The following is a 22,678-nucleotide window of genomic DNA, read 5'->3' on the forward strand; positions in this document are numbered from 1 at the left end:
TACGGTAGTATTAATATTCGTTTGATATTTATTTTATTCAAGTATGTACATTTTTCATAGGTTTATTAATGTTATTAGGTATTCGCATGCATCTCATTAACGGAAAGTTGGATGTAAATAAATATATGCATCATCGTATTTGAATATTCTACATATAAGAATATTAAAAGAAAATGTATTATATTAGTTACTTCGTATAACGAAGTCTTGGATTTCTTCGTATGTTAAGAGAGCAAGTACACAGATTTTTTTTCTGGCGACAGCTTTTTGCGCTGAAAGTCTGTTAACAATTGTTTGCTACTATGAGGGAGAAGAAATGTCTAGGGTAAACATGGAACGAAATAATTAATGATATAGGAAGTATGCAGGAAACTTCCACTGTAAAAAATCCCTAGCTAAAAACATTGAACGAACAACGCACTCTAATCTTTGTGTAAAATATCATAAAACTTTTATCATCGATATGATGGTTTTTCAATTTCTATACGTGTGCTTTTCACACCTTTTAAAAGAATGTCTCACCTCTCGAGCTGGATGCGTCACTAGCTTGTGACGGTTAATCGTCAGCTAATGAAGCTTTTTCTACTTTTCCCGAAATGCATTGCTTGTTTAAAATTTTGTATTTTATTTTGACTATTTTTATATATAATTTACTAATACTATCGTATTACGCTCACAAGTTCTTGGAAAGTCAGCTAAAATTCATAATTTGATTTGTTATCGTGTTTCCCTACGTCCAAGACATTTAGATCTTTGGTTTATTTTCAAAATTGGTTAAGATAAACAGATTTTCTTTCTCTGTTTTTCTTGGTAAAATGTCAGCCGAAACTAGCAGAAGAGTTTCGGTGTGCCATGGAGAAATAATTTCCCTACTCTATAATTAATGAGTGTCATTTGTATATTCATGGGTAATTATGTTCTGTGTACCTTTTTATATCTTTAGGTATGTCTAAACATGTTTTACTATGTTGTAAATAGTTATTATTAACTAAATATGTGTTTGTTTACATGGGTTGTTGCAATGAACAACTGTTTGTTCAAAAACTTTCGAAACTGCCGCTTGGTGCAGTGGGGGCAGCACCTGTCACGTGTGTGTGGTGAAGAGCTGTGCAGTTTTGCCGTTCCTGGTCTTTGTGGCTGCACAGACCACCCAAGTTTTAGCCTCCGGCTACAAACATTTCCTGCAACATTTCTTAGAAGAGCGAGTCTCTTGTTTTCCAGGAAGAAACCGAACTGTGCAGGGAAAAGGTAACAAACCAAAAGTTAGTTGTGTCTTGTGTTTAAAACCCGGGAGGGTTAGCTCGTCGGCTACCAGGACTCCCGTGACTTATGTATATATTAGATTATATACCTTGTTTCGGTGTGTGGTAAGAAATATTTCTTCATGTAGCGTTATACTACACTAGATCATCATGTGTGATATATAAAAGTTAAATACTATAGTACAAACTTCACCTGTGCTCGCACACACCACTATCTGTTCATTATTTGTTCATTATTTATAACTGCTTGACTGTAATGACCACGTATCAGCGTGAATTAAAAGTGCAACGCAGTTGATGTAACCTTCACATAGTGCATCGCACCTACCGTTTGATCTTTCTTAGTAAAGATCTAATTTAGTAAGACATGTCTCACCAGAGCCATTTGCCGGTCCGAGTCAATGGACAGGGCTCTCCTGAACTTTAAAGAGAAGACAAAGTGAGATCACGTTTATTTGTGCTGTTGAGCACTCCGGTGTCTTGGTTGACCACTATGACGTCAAACCCTTGACTACTACGTCTGCTACCAGGATCTGTTCCAATTTCGGAACAAGACTTCGGGATGAACTGTTAGATTCAGTGTTTCTGGTTCTCATCGTCATATAAACTACCAACGTCCCTTTGAGTACCAAGACTCTCAACCGAAGTGGACTCTTACTCGTCGTTTCATAATGAACTGGTGCAACGGAATCTAATTTGTTATTTTTTTTTATTTCCTCCGTCCTCATAGAGCATAAACAGTAAGAGACTTATAAACTCTTAAAAAATAAAAAGAAATATTCTTTTTGTTGTATTTTGCTGTTAATCGTTAAGATCATTGAAGTTTCTCAGTTATTTATCGGTTTATATATATAATTTATCGAATATCTGTGTTATCGATCCTAAGTAAAATATCATTCTTACAAAGTGTAAAATATAAAATGTAATTCAGTGTGTTCAGTGCACCATTAAAGTAATTACCATTCAAATATTTCTAAAAAAGTGTATTGTTGTAAAAAAAAAGCATGCAGTGAGTGTTACTGTAAAATAATCTCCAACATCATTTTAAATAATAAATTGTGCCACCTACCATTAGCAAGAGGGTTTCCTTTTTCCTGCTTGGTAAATACCCAAATTGCTAATTTCAAATGTGTTTTTTTGTAAAATAAAAAGTTTAAAAAAAATTCACTCCCTTAACTCTAGTATTCTAACAACCTTCCTGGTTGGGGCTGAAAAAGGCGTCGCCCCATTAAACCAAACTACCTCAGTTATAAGTGTAAAGGGTAAACAAACAGGCTGCTACCTGTTCATCAAAATGTTTTTTTTTTAAAAAAAGAAAAAAAACCGTTAAAATTAAGTGCCCTTTAATAGTAGCTTCGAAAACCATAACTAAAGGTAACATAAAACCCTAAAATATAAATTTAAAACCCTAAAATATTATTTTTGTTTGTTTCTCATGCTCATTAAAGGTAGTAAGTGTTGTAGTGGCGGCTCCAAAAAAAAGTACCTTTAACTCCAAATAGGGATTTGCATATAAAAAAAGCATTAATTAATTATCTTCATATAATATTTTAATTAATATTAAATTCCCTCGTCACTCCACCACCTTGTCAGAGGAAATACACGTTTGTACTATCTCCACAATAAAGCTGTGTCCCACCATACAAGGGTACACCACACCGAGGGGCCCGGGCCCCCCAAAGCTCATGTGGGACCCCTGTTTTTTTATAAATATGTATTTTCATATGTACTTTTTATTGTTATATGTATTGCTATACCTATTTTTTTATGAATGGACCCCACCAAAGTTACCGAGAAATAGGCACCCTTGATAAGATGCTACAAAACTTGAAACAGGGTTCTGAAGAATATACAATGAAAATAAACTTCCGAGGCCTCATCTCCGCGAAATTAAAATACCGCTAATTTTACAGTAATTATGTGATATCTTCAAATAGATAAAATATAATTGAAATGTGGAAAAGAGCGCCCTAGACAATATTATTTTGCGTGAGGTACCGTTATCACAAGTCAACTAGTGGCTTTCCGTTTTCATCCATTTAGAAATGCGAAAATAAATGCCGATTTTCAAAATGGCTCGAAATCGAAAGCAGATACGCTAAGTGAGTCGTGATAAAAGTATATCATGTAAAATAATATTGTCTAGGGTACTCTTGTTCCACATTTCGATTATCTTTTATCGATTTGAAGATATCACATAATTAAGCCTACTGTAAAATTGGCGGTATTTTAATTTCGCCGGGATGAGGCCTCTTAAGAAAAACGAAAGTCGTGATAATTGAAACAAAGCGCTCGGTAAAATGAAATGAAACGTCCTACGATTATGTCCGTTAGGCTAAGGGAGATGATGATTAAGGCAAGTGAATGATGATGGAAGAGTTGATAAAATGATAATATTGGAGGAAACTGAAGGAGGGGCGAATCCAGGGGGGGCGATCGGGGCGATCGCCCCCCCCCCAGAAGAGAAAACTTTCTTATTTTATATATATAAATAAAACCCATCCCAAAGTTTGGAGCCCTTAAAAGTAACAGTATGACAACCTACCGCCGCCCCCCAGAAGTCGGTCCTGGATCCGCCCCTGAACTGAAGTATTCCGAAAAAATCCACGGACACAATGTCGTCCACCACAAATTTATTTGGTCGGGGCTCCAACCAAAAACTTCACGCACCAGAAATAAGCATTCTACCATTGAGACCCTGTGTCTCCTTGAAAAATTAATGTTTTCGATATTTATGTAGGAGGTAAAATTATTAGGTTTATGCGTTTTATAGATGAAATGGCACTTGTTACGGAATCTGAAAAGAAAATGAGATATTAGAAAATAGTGTTGCCACTAGACGAGACGAGACGAGACTTCAGGCTGTCTCGTCTCGTCTCGTGTAAAGCGTGTTTCGTCTCGTGTCTCGTCTCGAAAAAATGCGCTCGTCCCGTCTCGTGTCTCGTCTCGAGAGGTTCTGTCCCGTCTCGTCTCGTCTCGTTTTGTTTGTCTCGTCTTGTCTCGTAAAATATATGGCAGCATACCATGGGAACGAAAGTTAAATGTAGCAGGCTGCCCCATGCTAATCAAGATACAACTAAGTTACAAGTATTAACCAGAACACAAAGACAAGAAATGTCACGGTAACTACACCGTGAAGCCTTCACCTCTGGTGTATGTGGTAGTCGGTTCGATCTCGGTTAGTGCCATGTAAGCTTTGTGGTGGACAAACATCGAATGTGTGTGGGGGCCGCGGTAGCTCAGTGGTAGAGGGTTCACCTCTGGCGCTTGGGGTCTCGGGTTCGATCCCAGCCCCTGCCAAGTGAACTTTGTGGTGGACAAACACCGTATGCGTGGGTTTTCTCGGGGTTCTCCCGTTTCATCCCACTTTCTTCATTCCACTATTTCATTCATTACTCATCATCACCGTCTCCTTTAGCCTAACCGGCATTACCGTGGGACCTAAAACTCAAATATTTCATTTCATTTCAATTCATTTTTCGAATGTGTGTGTTTTCTCGAAGTTGTCTAGTATCCTACCACTTTCTTCATTCCACTAATTTTCCCATCATCATCCATTCGGGGTGGGCCAAAGTTGCCTAAAGGTCTTAAAAATAAATTCAAATAAGCTCACAAGGCAAGGACAAATAGTTTACAAGATAATATATCTCTGCTGTTAGTTGTCTGAGGCTTCTCGACTCTGGCTTTTTTTTTTTTTTTTTTTTTTTTTTTTACATTCTGAAACATTGAAATTTGTTTCACCAGTTTCAATACACGAATATACAGTAAATTGCTCATAGGTACGTTGAAGATGAAGACACTAATGTCAAATAATGTTTACACGACAAGCAAAGTTCGATGTAAAGGTGTCACCATCCCCGACACTATCGTATACTATCATCCCACTTGCTTTATAGTGTCTGTATATATATATATATATATATATATAGAGAGAGAGAGAGAGAGAGAGAGAGAGAGATTGAGAGAGAGAGAGAGAGAGACAGACAGACAGACAGAGAGACAGAGAGATGGAAAGATATATAGATAAATAGAGAGATAGAGAGATAGATATGTGTGTACACTTTAATTTCATATATTCCAGCCTTTAGGTTTCCATACCAATATAAAAACTACTTTTCATTTTAGCATGTTTAGATTTGTTGCAATTATTTTTTTTTTTTTAAAAAAGCTCGGAACCAAATAATTTTATTGAGTAATGGAAAGTATTTGATTGAAATTTTATATGTTACTGCACAGTAAGCTCTACTTAAAGTGCCATAGTAATGGGAGCTGAACGACACATCGGACCAAAGAATGCTTGGGGCCAGTCTTCACCTCCATGGTACAAATCTGTTCCCATAACCGCAGGGTGTGTGCCACTATATGGTGGTTACCCCGTTTGTGTAACAAACTCATGACAGTACACCCAGATTAGCTAGTGGTCTAAAAAAAGTTGATTTTTGGGTGGTCATTTTGGATTAAAGTTTCTTATATTGTCGTGATCTATTCGCAATCATACAACGTCGAAATGTTGACACATTGGGTACGGGGATTCGAACTTGTAACCGCAGATGATTGTATAATTTATCAATGAGGCATGTTGTGTTAATGCACGAATGATATCTTAATCAATCCATCTTAGTTTTTTCTTGCCATTCATTAGCACATTTACTTGTCCCTGTATAAAACTTTTTCGTAATATATCCACCACCGGTTATTAACCACTTTATTGAAACGATCACAATATTATATTTTAGAACTGGCCTTTGAAATTAATTCTTTATTATATTTGCTTTCCAATTCTTTTAACTTCGTTTATAAACATATTATTTTGGCTTTGTACATACTGTTAGACTTCAGTTTTTTGTTCTCTTTACGCAAAAAGGAGAGCTCTTCCTTTGGTTTATGCCCCTCACTCTCCACAAAACAAACGAAAAATAACATAAACAAAGAGTTATTTTTTATTTCAGTCACAATAGTTATTTCATCTGGCTGCACCCCAATGTCTGATTTGTTTTTTCTTTAAACACCTAACTTCCGTACATTTAATTCTTTCATTATTTACATCAACACGGTTCCGTATAGTAAAGGTAAGTTTAGTGAAGGCACGTCTTGTTTAAACTTTTTCTTGGGTAGAATATTTAGAAGCTCACATTTTAAATTATGTCCATAAGCTTCGGGAATAAAATGATCGGAATAGACGCTGGCGTTTTCAACTTTAAAGATATCTTTCCGACAGCATTTCTTTTTCCAAACTTTCCGCAAAGGAACCGAGGGAAATATATGATAACTTTGGAACCCGTAATATTTCTACTATAATGGCGACAAATACTTAGTGTAGAATTCGACATGCTTATAGGCTAACACGAGCACTACAGTAATTAATGTTTTCTTAATACAGGAAAGCAAGAATCACTCACTTTCCTGCAAAAATCAAAGAAACAAACAAGGGTGAATGACAAGGACCTTGGGCGAAAGCTGTTTCTGCTCCCGCCGTGACGTCACAATTTTACTGCATCTTCGGTTTTCAAAGAAGGGTAGTTATGACGCGACCTTAAAAGAGGAAAGGAACAGTAGGGTCGGCGAACCTTGGAAGCAGAGGGCAATTTCGCACACTGGTCAGATCAAACATTTCCGCGTAACAAAACGAAGGTCCCCCTGTAAAACCTCTTCATTTAAAGTGTTATTGTTAGTATCATAAATTTGCTGAAAGCAAACAATTTGAAGGGTTCGTCGATAATATCTGCTTTTTTTGTCCTGCGCCCGCCTTCCAAACGAAGAGGTGAATTTTACAACATGACTGCTGTATAATAAGCGAGAGATTGGTAAAATGGTAAAAGTGTATTTTTATGTGTATGTGTGTGTGTGTGTGTGTGTGTGAGAGAGAGAGAGAGAGAGAGAGAGAGAGAGAGAGAGAACGAGAGAGAAGACAAAATATTATTTGCAAGATGACATACTTCAATTGCCGTTTTCGGTTAATTTCGGTTCATATAGCAAAAAGAATACCGCCACCAGAGAATCCGCCATCTCAACCAGAACTTTCAACTACAGCCTGTAATGAGTGTAGACCTTATCCAGTTTTCAAATTGAATAGATGGGGTGGTAGTTCGGTTTCTTGACCTTGTAAAAATCTTCCCTGTCTTTGATTTTGTTTGTCATCATTCCAGCCAGAAATGGAAAAAAAAAGAAATGAGAATTCCTCAGTTTACAGCAAGGGGAATTGGGGACAAGACATTAAGGATGATATTCCTGGAAGCTCATGTATCACGATTGATTCATTCAATAGACAGAGGACACTTTTCTATGAAGGCTTTTCAACATGTTTTCTCACAAAGGGGATTTTCCTTTTGCAATCTATATGACCACTGGCAATTTCAATCTTGGCCATTCCCGCCAGCGTTTGCATTTTCGAGACACGAGACGGGACGAGACATTTCACGAGACGTCCCGTCTCGTCTCGTGTCTCGTCTCGTTTTCGAGACGGGACAAGTAGTCTGTCCCGTCTCGTGTCTCGTCTAAAAGGGTTCCGTCTCGTCTCGTGTCTCGTCTCGTTTACGAGACGAGACGAGACGGGACACGAGAAATGTCTCGTCTCGTGGCAACACTATTAGAAAACTTGAAACAGGACTCTAAAGAGTGTGGGATGAAAATAAACTTAAGAAAGACAAAAGGAACTATGATTGGAACGAAGCGCTTGGTGTCAAATATAGAAGCAAGAGGGAAGAAAATAAAATAGAGCAGGTGATTAGTTTTCAGTACCGGTATATTATTATTAGTGAAGATATGAAGTGCAAATGTGAAATAAAAGCAAAGGCAAGAATGGCAAAAAAGTATTTAGAAGGAGGGAAGCTTTTGATTGTTGATCCTTGAATCAGGAGCGGATCCAGGACCGACTTCTGGGGAGGGGGCGGTGGGTTGTCATACTGCTACTTTTAAGGGCTCCAAACTTTGGGATGTTTTTTATTTATATATATAAAATATAAAGTTTCATCTTCTGGGGGGGGGGCAATCGCCCCGATCACCCCTTGGATCCGTCCCTGCCTTGGATCCTTGAATAGAGAATTTAGAAAAAAGGCTCATAAAATGTTTCTTGTGTAGTATTGTATTGCATGGAGCAGAAACATGAATATTACCAAAACTTACGAAAAAAGATTGGAAAACTTTCGAAATGTGGATGTAGAGAAGAAGGTTAGTTAGTTCATTGAGTTTAACGTCCCGTTCAGCAGCGAGGCTATATGAGACGTGGACCTACTGATTAACGTGGAATGCAAACCACATGAACTCCCACCGGAAATCGAATCCTGGTCTCCCATAGAGAAGAAGGTAAGGCGTTAGGTGGGTCGAATAGAAAAAAAATGAGAAGATGTGAGAAATAGTGGAGGATAATAAGAAAATTTTAGAGGAAATAGAAAAAATTGAATTGAGTTTAACGTCCTGTTCAGCAGCGAGGCTATATGAGACGTGAACCTACTGATTAACGTGGAATCCGAACCACATGAGCACCCGCCGGGAATCGAACCCGGGTCTCCCGCGCTAAAGGCGCGTATGCTAACGCTTAGCGACGGAGGAGCTCGAAAAAGAGAAATATAAACTGGCTGAGACATTGGATGAGAAGGAACTGTATCATGAAGTAGGGGTTATTGTGGAAGGAAAAAGAGGGAGGAGGCGAAAGAGGCTGTAGTTGATAGATGGTACTAACACAGAAAAATTGTACAAAGAAGACAAAGTGTATGGAAGGTTTTCAGTTTGGGACAAATGACCTGCCAATGATAATAATAATTATAATGATGAAATTTGCTCCGATGTCGTTCTGCGGTTAATACCAAAAAACAGGGACGTACGGAAGGGGGGGGACACGGGGGTCCGGACCCCCCCCCGAAATTTCGACTTTTTAAAAATTTAGCCTAATTTTAGGGGCGATTTTAGCAATTTTAATATAAAATAGCTTCATATTTAGTTTGAACCCCCCCGAAATAAATTCCTGGGTACGCTACTGCCAAAAAACAACAAACAATCTAGAGACAGGGAAGGTATATCGGACGGCATGTTAGAAGAATGGAATTTGCTTCATAACGAGCATTTTTCCTTCCAGATAAAAGCACTGTAAATATCATTTGCTAGATCGAAAATTTACATTATTCTTATAAAATAGAAGTAGCAGGGGAGGAAACGAATAGGTGACTAGTTTTCGAGACCTGCGTAATATTATTAGTGATGACATGAAGTGTGAACATGAAATAAAAGCAAGGATTGGAATGGTGAAAGAAGCTTTTAGGAGGAAGAAAGACTATTTTGTGAGACACTGAATAAAGAGTTGAGAAAAAGACTCATAAAATGCTTCGTGTGGAGTATTGTACTGTATGGGGAAGAAACATGGATATTACGCAAAAATGATGAAAAACGACTGGAAGCTTTCGAAATGTGGGTGTGGAGAAGAATGGAGAGAATTAGCAGGGTCGAGCGGAAAAGAAATGAGTTGGTGTTAGAAATGGTGGGGAAGAAAAGAACAATTTTAGATATTATAATAAAAAGAGGAAAAGAAACTGGTTGGAATATTAGTTAAGAAGGAACTGTATCATGAGGGACGTGCTAGAGGTTATGGTGACAGGAAAGAGAGGGAGGAGGCGAAGAAGATTACAATATCAAAACAGAAAAATCATACGTGAAGACGTAGAGGATAGTGGAAGACTCCGGAGCATGGAAGCTTCTCAGTTGCGGCACGTGATCTGCCAATAATGACAGAATACTATGATAATGATGATATATAAGATGTACATTGTGCATCTCAAGCTTACGTTCAAGTCCATGAGGCGACCTCTTCTCCTCCTCGCCTAACCCTAAACGACCATTTTGGTTGCATTAGTGTCAGGACCATACAGCTAATTGAACGGTGAACTAGAAGAAGTAAACGTTTAAATACATGGTGGGAAAATGTCATCACTTCGTCACTGTGTTACTCTGCTCGCCTTTCTCTTTTCTTGCTGTGACAACTCGACAAATCTTCCGTCAGATTGAAGCACAACATTGTCTTTCGTGTCACGCTATTCAAGAGGTTACGTAAAATGATGGAATGACTCAAACGTATTAAAGTACGAAAGAAAGAAGGCAGGGGCCGTTTGAAAGAAACTGCAGTCTAATTTTATACAATGGATGCAAATTGCTTGTTAATAATTTAATCATGGAAAGTTCTTACCAAATAAATAAATAATTCTTCCGTGCTAGCTTCCTCTCTCAACCATTGTTTCTTTCAGGCATGTGTTTTGGGAGGCAGTGTCCCCCAGAGCCCTGAGAATGCCTTCCCGGACGAGATAAGGTTAATACGTACTAGAAGAGTACCAGCAGTGGGAAATAAATGGTTTCAGACGACAATAAATGAATAAATATACATTTTAATACTGCTACTTTGGAAGTGTTCTAAAGCTCATGCTGAACTTTATATATATATATATATATATATATATATATATATATATATATATATATATATATATATATATATATATATATTTAGAGGTTAGGTAGTACCTTGTATCTGTAACTGTTAACCTTGAACAGATGTGTGACAATTGAACGTCTTGTTGCGATTCCTTCAAAAAAAATGTAAGACAAGTCGCTGTAGCTGTAGGCTTTGTTAATACGTAGTTTTAGAGTACTTTCACCCCACCCTATTTCCCGCCACAAGATGTTTTCCGAAAGAAACACTGCTTTCAACTATAATTAATTATTGGATATTCAGTAGTACAGTTAGCTTCCTGACTATTATCAGTTTTGTCTTAATTCAAAAGTCATTTAAAAAACAAGAATTTTAGGAATGATCCAAAAAATGGATCAAAAGATTGCGATCTTGGCCAATAATTAGATGTTGGGTCAGGAGCCACAAGATTGTTAAACGGCCTCTAGATAAATCGAGTTGCCGTGTATTTTACGGAATAAGCACATCAAACTGAGTTAAGAGGTAATTTTGGCTTGGATACACTACATGCAGTTCTCCAGATATAAGGCGTACAAGAATATTTATAATTGAATGAAAAACATTGGATTTTTTTTTTGATCAGGGACCACAAAAATTCTTAATACCCCCTAAATCGAGTTTTCGTATCTTTTACGGAATAAGCACATCATACTGAGTTAAGTGGTAGTTTTGGTTTGGCTATACTATATGTAGTTCTCGAGATATAAGGCCTACAAGAAAATTTGTCTGAAATATATTGGATCTTTTGATCCCATAATAGCTTTAAAACAGGCGTGCATACATAATATTTTTGTTGGGATGGGTCCAAGTTTTTTGTTTGGGGGGGGGCTAATACTACAAGCCACTACGTCTATGTAGCATTGAACAGATATTATTCTGCACCGAAAAGACGATAAATAATTGTAAAATTCTTCCACCTATATTTTCAGGAAAAAATTAATAGAACTAGATTTTTTTATATAAGGGAAAGAGTGCAGATGAAGTGTAAGATCAAATTTTCATGCTACATCAATCATTTCCCTGTTAAACAAATATAGTTATGTTGAGGAAGTGTAGATGTTGAGTCAGAAATTTTTATTTGGGAGGGTGTCCGGACCTGGTTGATCCCCGTGGGTGCACCCCTGCTATAAAATTATTTTGAAAATAATGCTTTTATAAAATCTTTTATGTTGCAAAATTAACATTTAAAACTTGTGAATGAACTAAAATTTCGTTATAACTATATAACTTTTATTGAAACCGTTAAAATACGAGGAGAAAAAAGCTTGAACTATTCGCTATCCAAAACTTGCTTATTTCAAACGTTTTGAGACGATGAAAAAGTAAAGAAAAAAATAGACGCTCATGGCTTTAATTGTTTTCTACTGAACTCATATTAGATTCTAATTAAATAGAGTATCTAAATCTCAAGATAAAGGTGCTTCCTGAACGGGGAAGGAAGTAAGCGAAATGATATACCAAAACAAAAGTGGTTGTGTACTTTTTTTTTCATGGTTTATGGTACTTTTTTGTTCTTGTCTGCCAGTTTGAATTTAGATGACTAGTAAAACATATACCAAGATGTATACTTTAGTGCAGGGATGCAAATAAGCAACAAAATTGTATGCTAACCCAAGGAAAAAGCCATATTCCAAGATAGAAATAATTTACTTACCTTGATATTATGTAAGTATGATATTAAATACTCACCCGCACCGATGAACCACTCGCCCTGCTTTAGAGGCACTTGAATAAGTGGTTAGGCAACCAAAACGATATCTGTGGTATGGTGAGTTGCATAATTTCTACTTGCTGGCAACTAATACAATACTAGTTTGAAAAACAATGAAAACATCTAGCCCAGGACTGAACATAGGACTCACAATAACTGAATGTTGTAAAAGGAATGAATAAGAAAGTTACAAAATCCTTAAATCCGGTTTTTACCTATATATATATCTATATATATATATATACATACAGTGGAGTCTCGTTAATTCAAATTTGGATAATTCGAAATATTGGATAATTCGAACAGAAATCCATTCCCCTTGAAAACTGTATTGAAAACAATAGTAAAAAAAAAATGTGGATAAATCGAAGTTTTGAACCTATGTTTTGGATAATTCGAAGTAAATACAGTTGAAAATTTTTAATGTTGGACAGATGTGAACAGAGAAATACAGTTTTAACGTGTTTTCAGTTATCCAGATGCAGCCATAGGGAAGAGTAATACAAAATATAAATAGAAAATCTATGTAATGATAAAGATGAAGGTGAGTTGAGGAATAAGTAAAGATAGAGAACGTGTGCCAATCTTATCTTGTTTCAGAATTGGTTGAAAATTTACGATGAATTATTGATAAAGTCAACCAAATGTTATTAATACCGTATTCCACGTAATACATGAAATTAAAGATTTATTGACCGTACAAAAACAATCAAATTTAAGCAAATGAGGTTTACGACTTCTTAAAAGTGAGAACAGAATATTCAAATTGTTACAGGTGTTTAATTGTTTGGGCTATTCAATGTATGTTGTAGTGTTGTACGTAAATATATTTTCCATTGTACACTTAGTTTGAATTATGTGGAGTCAATGTCGTTTGTTAGTTTGCTGTATTCGATCACGCAAATAATAAGCTGCTTTAAAGGCAAAGACTACACCATATGAATATATTTCTGATGCGCAGTACTTTGGTTTGTTTGTTGTTATATATGTGAAAATGAATGTTGTTGGATAATTTAGAATTTTGGATAATTCGAAGTTTTTTCGTGTCCCCTTGGACTTCGAATTAAAAAGAGTCCACTATATATATATATATATATATATATATATATATATATATATATATATATATATATATATATATATATATATATATATATATATTTCAAAAAGCCAGCTTTTTGCATCTCTATTATTATTGTGCTTGGTTACTTTTCTATAAATGACATTTGGTTTAATTTCAGGTATGTGGAGTCGAACAGCCAGAAAACGTCCTTCAGATTTACTGTTCCATCCAATGGTTGTGGTACATCCGTAACAAATGCAGGAACAATGGACAACATAATTATCATTCAAAGCGACGGAGTAGTACAAGTATGTATATTTTAATTTATTATAATAATTTACATATAATTTGTGAATCTTTGAATATAGATTTGAGAAAGATTTATGAAATATTCTGTGTGGAGTATTCTACTATATGAAGCAGAAACATGCTCATTACGCAAAAGCGATGAAAAGGACAAGAAGCCTTTGAAATGTGGATGTGGAGAAGAATGGGAGAAATTAACCGGGTCATACGTCGAGCCAATTCTTATCATGTCTCATTAAAATGTGTATCCTAAAGGGACTGGAAGACGGGTTTTAAAATATGTTCCAAAAATAGAATATCTTATTAGTGCCTCGTGTTTGGAAAATGAAACTTCACATATCGTCGACAGAGTCACAAAGTGTCGTATCTCAAAAAAATCGAAAATTGAGATATTTTACCATGTAGTTGCATACACTGACTTCTACAATTTCCCAAAGCGACACATCTGTAATGTGAGTTGTTTTGACGGTGGTGATGACGTCACTGTGTCGTATCTTGAGATGAAGCATTTAACCCTTTTCACAAACAGGCGTATCTTGAGTTACGACAGTTTGTGAGCAACAGATCTTTCGCAAGTGGACAGATACGCCTATATTCAAAGCAATTTGTTTATATGTACAAAGTGGCCCAAAAGTAGGTATACAGTCCCGTACTGATAAACTCATTGCTTTTTATATCATTTCTTATTGTTATCCATCAGGTAGACTTAGTTTCTTTATCATTTGTTCCTAATGTATTTTTACTTATATCTTAAGCTCGGAACAGCCGAAGCAAATAAACTTATAAGCTAGAATGTTATACTTGATCAATGCGGGGCTGTATACATATATATTTATGTACACGGCATGGGGCGTCCTCAGGTTGCGGATCGACATGACATGACATTTTTGAGTTTTACGTCCCACGGTTATGCCGGTTATGCTAAAGGAGACGGTGATTATGAGAAATGAATGAAATTAAGAAAGTGGGAGGAAACGGGAGAACTCCAAGGAAACCCACGCACACGCTATTTGTCCACCAGAAAGTTCACTTGGCGGGAGCAGAGTTGGAACCCGCGACCCCATGAACCAGAGGTGAACGCTCTACCACTGAGCCACCGCGGACCCAGGTTTCGGATCGAGGAGAAGGCCTTTAGATATAGAGGTTAGCTGCAAAGATACTGAATAAGCAGTCGCGGGCAGACAAGGAGTGGCCCTCCATCTTGGGGGTTTGGGTGAGCCTAACAAACTCATCCTGTAATAGAAAAAAAGACACTTTTTCAGAAACAATCACAGAAGCCTCGGACCAAGACTGATAACTTGGCACGACATCAACAAAAGAAAATGGATATGATATTTGGAACATGGAATATTAGAATTCTTTATAGGGAGGCGCGTTAAAATCCGTAATGAATGAGTTGGGGAAACACAGGATGGACCTAGTAGGAGTTCAGGTTGGTTGCTATGATGGGGTATGCGGTGCAAACACGTAAAAACATCAGAAAAATTTCTCTCCGATTCTTTGAATCTAGGCATGGACAAAATGAGGGAGATTCAGTCCACAGTGCTATAAGCACATCTATTAAGCACTGTGGCAGTAATTTTGTACCCTCGCAACTTGAACCGATTGTTAAACTGGCAAGGAAAAAGAACCCATATACCGTATTGTATTGACAGAAGCGATGTATGAGATTAGATCTCTGTCCCAATGTCTTTGTATTTTGTCAGTTAGACGTGACGGAAATGGAGATCCAATCAATCGGACGGAAATGCGCGAAGTGAAAGTGAACAAAGACTATCCAAACTGCATTCAGTTTAAGAGAAGTCATTTTGAGGACACTTACATAACTATTTCCCTGAAAAGAACGCAAATTGAATCCACCAGATAGAAGTTCCTAATTTGCATACTTGTCAAAAATTATTGCTCCAGAAAAGTACGAGGACTCGTTTTCATTGATTGATTTTTAACGTCCCTTTCAGCAGCGAGGCTATATGAGACGTGGACCTACTGATTAACGTGGAATCCGAACCACATCAGCTTCCGCCAGGAATCGAACCCGGGTCTCCCACGCCTACGAGGACTCGTTATCATTGTGTCCGGGCCCAACTCCAATCATTCGAAACCCTGAACATGTTCAATTTTACAGATACTTACCACATTAGCCATCCTTCTCAAGTGCAATATCAAAGCATGCAATTTGCAAATTACTTTGCAAGATTTTATATTCTGGCAACGACAACTCGAAAGCATTATTTTATGTTATGGTTAGTATGCTCTTAATATTGTGTATCTTGTGTGTTCTCAGGAATTTCGTTTTACCCTCAAGAATCTCAGGAAGCACTTGTTAAATTATTTTGTGTAATAAACACGAAGTTTTTCAATAAAAGTGCAATATATTCCGATTGTTCATCTATTAATGTAGTTCTCAGTATAAAAAAAATATGCGTCGTATCTTTCATACAAGAGAGGATTACCATCGTCACAAACTGTCGTATCTTTTTCCCGCCAAATTTTCCACAAGCTTTTACAGGCAAATTCCATAAAACTTTCTCCACTGATTTCTTATGCTTTAAGTTATAACTTGGTAAATTTTCTCTCCTTTCGGTAAAATAGGTTTTGAGTTATGGCTGTTCAAAGTTGTGTGAAAACCTAAAAATCGCTCTCCTGAAAAGTTTAGAAAACTGAGATACGACAGTTTGTGACGCTGTCGACGATATAACCTCCTTATTATAAATAAGTGACCACGTGCTACATTTTAGAAATTTCCGCTTCTAAGAGAAGGATCATAATTGCTATGTTATTCTCAAATATATAAAAATAACATCGACGTTGCCTGTTTCACCATCACAGGAAAATGGGTGACCATTTGTAATGAATGTTTGAGCATAATTAGCAATTGACTCGAGCAAAGGTTTTAACTTGTCACTTTCAACAAAATTTGAATATGACAAAAATATGTATTTCACGAGTCCTTTGAAGTTAGACCAATCCACCAGCTATTGAATTTACCACCAATTGAAGTTAGACACATAATATCCTTATTGAAAATAAGTTGAGATATGTTCTAAGGTTTTCGAAAATTCTGTCTCTAAAGCAGAAACATTTTTGTAATATTTTTTATTTCCTATTGTATTTATAAAATAGCAAAAATGAAGACATGGTTAAACCGTTAAAAAATAAAGTTTTAAGCACAACGTGGGTTGATTTGGGCACTTTTCATTAGCTCGACACTTGGATTAAAATGGATATTTGGAGGAAAGGGGGGAGGGGGAGGAGGAATATGTTTTTCGAACGTTTGAAGGATTTTTTGAAAGTGGTTAGCCCTTGGGTCCGATTAGGTTTCTATCTTTTCATTTCAAATCACGTAATCTTCCTAAGGGGCTGGAAAGAGGGTTGAAATGTATCTCTTATATGCCCTAAATCTATTTTTCCCGTACAAGGAACGCACATTTCAGCCAGCTGTTAATACTGTAAATAGGACGAAAAGTGTAAATATATTTGAAAAACAAAACAAGCAACAATTAGAAACACCTCACAATTAAAAAGATCTTAAATATTGCTAGGTCTTAATAACTGAATCACATAACAATATTATATTGTTATTATTGTCATGCTGAGAGCAGATAACTTGAAATTACTTATATTTATATACAAGTCATAGTGATTTGCAGGTTTACCTTAAATTTTAGAGCCAAACTAGCGTTTGGCTAGCTGGGTACTCTGCCCCCTCCCCCCTTCCTTCCGAGTCTGTTCGGCCTACGGCCTCGCATTTCTTATCTTTCGGCCTTTGCATCAACAGTGAATTTCATGAACTTGCTCTTCATATTTTCTGAATCTGCCCATCCGGGGGCTTCGCCCCCAAACACTGTCTTTGCTCGGCCTACGGCCTCGCACCCCTTAAACCCACAATTCTATCTTTTCTTTTCCTATTTCAACTATCTAAAAGATAAGATTTTTGTATCCCAAGAAAACGCCCATTTAAATAGCATGAGAATTTCTTCATCCCCCTTTAGACACCTAAAAATTTTTTTTAAAAAAATCACTTTTGGCAATTTTTCTGTTGGTTAGTCCTGGAAAGCTACAATCATGCCAAATTTCATCATTCTAATCCTGCCGGAAGTGCCTAAATATTTTGAGATGTAAAAGACGTCCCATATAAATAACATGGGGAAGATTTTTGAGTTCCCCATAAAATCACTGTACATTTGGAATTTTTTATTGTTTGCGATTTACTTAGTTAACACTAACAAAAACGTATAAGCATACGGAGTATCAAGTTTTTATTCCAATTCCAAATATCTAAAATATGAGATTATAGGTCAAAAAAAAAAGCCGATTTAAATAACATGGGGAAATTCTTTATCCCCTCTTTAGATCCCGTAAAAATTAAAAATATTCATTTTTGGTAATTTTTGTGTGGATTAGTTCCGAAAAGCTACAATCATGCCGAATTTAGTCATTGTAGCCCTACAGGAATACATTGTAGCCCTTCAATAATTTACTCAGCTCATGTAGTTTTATATATAGTTAGGATATACTGACATTCATTGTGAGTTTGGTGAAAGAAGAATAAAAAATTGTATTCAATTTACATGAATATAAACTTTCAAAAAATATGAAATACTCACTGTGCAACGAATTGCAAAATTTTTGCAGTTTACAAAATGGTAGCATATTGTACACGTACACATTTTATTTTGGTTCTTTACTGTTAAAGAGTACTTAAAAAGAAATACGCACTAAGATTACCATAATTGCCTTTCTTTTGTCCAATTATTGTAAAGCAAAGTCTGAGGATCACGGTAACCACTAACTCTTAAATGCTGGGGAAACAGAAACGTACTGCTATTGTGTAACTATCCCATGCAAGAAACAGCTTGGAAGAAACATAACATAAATATAAAAAATTCATGACATCGGTTTTATTCTAATATCACATAATAAATAAACCTCAAATTCTCGTAGTTTACTAGTTAAGAAAGGAATATCATTTATTTTGTATTTCGTTGTAGAAAAAATCAAGCATAAATCAAGACATTCAATTTTTCGCAAAATCTTCAACAACTTATAGCATCCTATCTTTACCAACGGAAATATCGCGTTCGATACAAGAATATTTTAACTAAGGAATATGTCGTAGACTCTGATGTGCGTCAGGGATCGAACTTAGGATCTCTGTTATTTATACTATTTGTTAACGATTTACCGCCTGTAATAACATCTTTCCACAAACTTTTGTTTGCTGACGATCTAAAAATCTATCGCAGTATCTCCACGGAATTAGACGCAATTTCTTTGCAAAATGACATTAATGCTATTTCCCAATGGTGTGAATCAAACAAGTTGCTACTAAATATTAGAAAATGTAAAGTAGTATCATACACCAGGAAAATAAACTATGTACGCAATCTGTATACTATTAATCAAACGCCAATTGAGAGAGTGGATAATGTTACTGATCTTGGAGTCACTCTCTGCAGTCAAACCTATCATTCGATATTCATGTCAACAGAGTGATTGGTGAGATCTTTAGGAATCTTTGCTTTGTGATGAGATTAGGAGGTGATTTTTCTAATACTAATGCTCTCAAAACATTATACACTGCTATGTACGGTCTAAGGTGGAATATGCAGCGATAATATGGGGTTCTAATAGTAAGAAATATATAAATAAAATCAAAAACATTCAAAATAAATTTGTGCACTTTTTGACATATAAAGAAACAGGTATATATCCAAAGTTTGAGAACTGCGAAGGTCTTCGAAACAAATATTCATTACAATCTCTTGAAAGCAGAAGAAGTCATTTCATATTATCTTTCTTACATAAAATAATTCATGGTGCCATAGATTCAGAATATTTGTTATCAGAAATCAAAATTCGCGTCCCACATAGAGCAACGAGACCCCATAATGACATATTCCATCTCTCAGCGCAAAGGACTAATGCATTAGATGTATCGCCTATCAGAAAAATGTGTATATTGTATAATAAGATGTCACAAGAACACCCAGATATAGATATTTTTAGTTGCAAACAAAATTTTCATTCCACATAAATTTGTTGTATCCTGTATATCGTATTTGTATTTTAACGTATATTTTGCTTTCATAATATTATTTTATTATATGTATATTTTAGAGTGTATTACGATAGAATTGAGGCCATATTAGTATGTTATTATATGTGTATTTTAAAGTGTATTACATACACTTTACAATAAGGGAAAACTGTAATTAGGCATTTGCCTGGTTTTTTTTCGAAATAAATAAATAAATAAATTTAAAAAATCGATTTAAATTTAGAAAAAAAAACAGCAAAATTAATTTTTGAAAACATCGCGATTTTTCCAACCCTGGTCAAAATATGTCAATTCTACTAATGATAAGATTAATAAATTGAAGCTCAAATATTTATCCTTCATTGAAGGAAATGTCTGAATCGTTTCACATTAGATCGAAAAATCCAATCTTAAATCAAGATAAGGGATACCTAGACAAAAATGTTATCTATATATATTAAAACGCTAAAACCTGTCTATTCCACCTGTGACTTTGAAAAATATGCAAACTATATTTCGGCCCACCCCCGCCACCTTAGGGAAAAGAAATGAATGACCTCAGCTGTGTTGTCAATTTGTCATTCAGTCGTTTGGTCTTGATGAGTGAAGATCGTAGGCTACTTAGAATGGCTAACAAGACAGAGCACAGCGAAGTCCGTGAAATAATTCTTTTGGGGCAACGCTCCCATATCCAACAATTGAAAGATCTCGGCCGCAGCAACTTGTCTCTCCTCTTTTGAGGAAGGTACGGAAAATCACTTATCGACAGTAGCGCCAGAAGGGGCACAGTCGAAGTAGAAAGGCTCTATGTTTATAATGTTTATGGTCAAGAAAAGTTTATATGTTTGTAGACGTTTATATGTTTGTGGCCAATTCTTTTAACAATGGTATCTCGAAAACAAGCTCTAGAAAGATGCCGTTTTTCACTGATCGATTCCAAATTTTGTGTAGATTATTCAGTTCTAATTCAATATTTTAAAAAACGGCCGTTATTTCTTTATTACATTTTTTAGAGGTACACTGGAAGTATTGAAATCTTAAAAATCATATCCTACGAGTTATACATCCCAACACCACACATTTGTATACGAGGTCAGTATATATCTCTCTGACGTTTATTTCATGGCCAAATGATAATGAAACATGAAGGATAACCGTTTCTCCAGTCCAAGATGAATCTTTGTTGTTTGAAGTGTTTTGCCAAATGAACACAATATATCACTAACATAATTAATTCTGTATGTAATGTATTTTCTTATTACATACTGCATGCAAGAAAAAAGAAAACATTGATCATACATGAACTAGAAACTCCAACCGGAAGTAGGCTCAAATCTTGCAAACGGTGCGAGATATTGGAAAAAAGTTCCCATTTATGATACCCTTTGTCGATTTTTATAAAGGCGTCTTTCACTTGTGTCTGTAAAGGGACATGTTCAGATGTTGTGAGGAATGACAAGGAGATTCATGCCTATATGTGAATGTTGCGCTGTGTAGAGAGCGCAGGTTCAGCTAGTAGCGTCTTAAAAAAAAAAAAAAAAAAAAAAAAAAAAAAAAAAAAAAAACCTTCATATCATATTACTACGCTACATACAACATTATTACAAAATGTTTTATTCCACAGTAACATTTTAACTTTATAATCGTTTAGAACAGAATATACTGTTTATCAAATTTTGACAAGTTTTAGTAATTTCCTGAAGTGTTTTCATTAGTACGTACAGAGTAAACTCTACTCACCCGAAGCACGTCTTTCAGTGCAAGCCTGACTATAGATGATGACTTCCAGGACACAACGCTAAAGAAATTGTACGTTATGACTAACTGAAAAAAATATCAGACCTACCAGTCAAAAGTACAATTTGACGATGTTTCAGAACCAATTGGACTTTAGCTGAAAATAGGAAAAGAAAACTTGAAATATTGGTGAAAATTTAGGAGATACTTATCCAAATAATTTTAAAATGTTCAGCAGGTAGACCTGAATCAGAGTCTATTTTGCGTTTCTCGTGTCCACTTTTTTCTCTTCTTCTTTTACAGGGTTTCATTTCTTAAATGTTTCACATGTGAACCAGATCCAAGTTCAAATTTAATTTGGAGGATCTTTTTAATGAGAAAGAAAAATACCTCTGTTGCTTTTCTATAATAGAATTAAATTCAAGAATGATTCTACACTAACGGACTGAAAAAATATTAGACTCACCATTCAAAAGTGTAAATTACATTATTATATTCAAAATTATTATTGCACGGAAGTCTGTTTGTTAAGAGGGCTTATCTCTGCGAAATAAAATACCGCTAATTTCACAGTAATTATGTGATATCTTCAAATAGATAAAAGATAATTGAAATGTGAAACAAGCTTGCGCTAGACAATATTATTTTGCATTAGATACAGTTATCACGAATCACCTAGCAGCTTTCCATTTGCAGCCATTTAGAAACGCGAAAATAAGTAGGCCTACTGATTTTCTAAATTGCTGAAAATCGAAAGGAAGTAAGTGAGTCGCAATAACGGTATCTCATGTAAAATAATATCGTCTAGGGAGCTCTTGTTCCACTTTTCGATTATCTTTTATCTATTTGAAGATATCACATAATTACTATAAAATTAGCGGTATTTTAATTTCGCCGTGATGGGGTCTCTTATATTCCATATGACTTCAATATCTGCATGTATGCGACACGTTCTCAATATGCACACAATATTTAGATACACTTGGAAAGAAATTTACAACATAACATAACTTACCGTGTTTTCTTTACAGGTACCGACTGATTAATAAAAGAAAAATAAAATTCTGCTTAATAGAGGTAACACTTGCGAGGTAACGGAAGAAGAATC

General features: G+C 35.7%; 1 protein-coding gene across 1 annotated transcript in view; it reads left to right on the top strand.

The window, feature by feature from the left end:
• Positions 1-22,678, top strand: part of LOC145669657 (uncharacterized) — a 346,318-nt gene that overhangs the window by 281,868 nt on the left and 41,772 nt on the right. Inside the window, exon 4 of the mRNA XM_081737910.1 lies at positions 13,666-13,795. Within this exon, the coding sequence (XP_081594036.1) occupies positions 13,666-13,795 (130 nt within the window). The remainder of the gene's footprint in view (positions 1-13,665; positions 13,796-22,678) is intronic.

Source organism: Thermobia domestica, chromosome 14 (assembly GCF_964235325.1).
Source record: "Thermobia domestica chromosome 14, izTheDome1.hap1.1, whole genome shotgun sequence".
NCBI lineage: Eukaryota > Metazoa > Arthropoda > Insecta > Zygentoma > Lepismatidae > Thermobia > Thermobia domestica.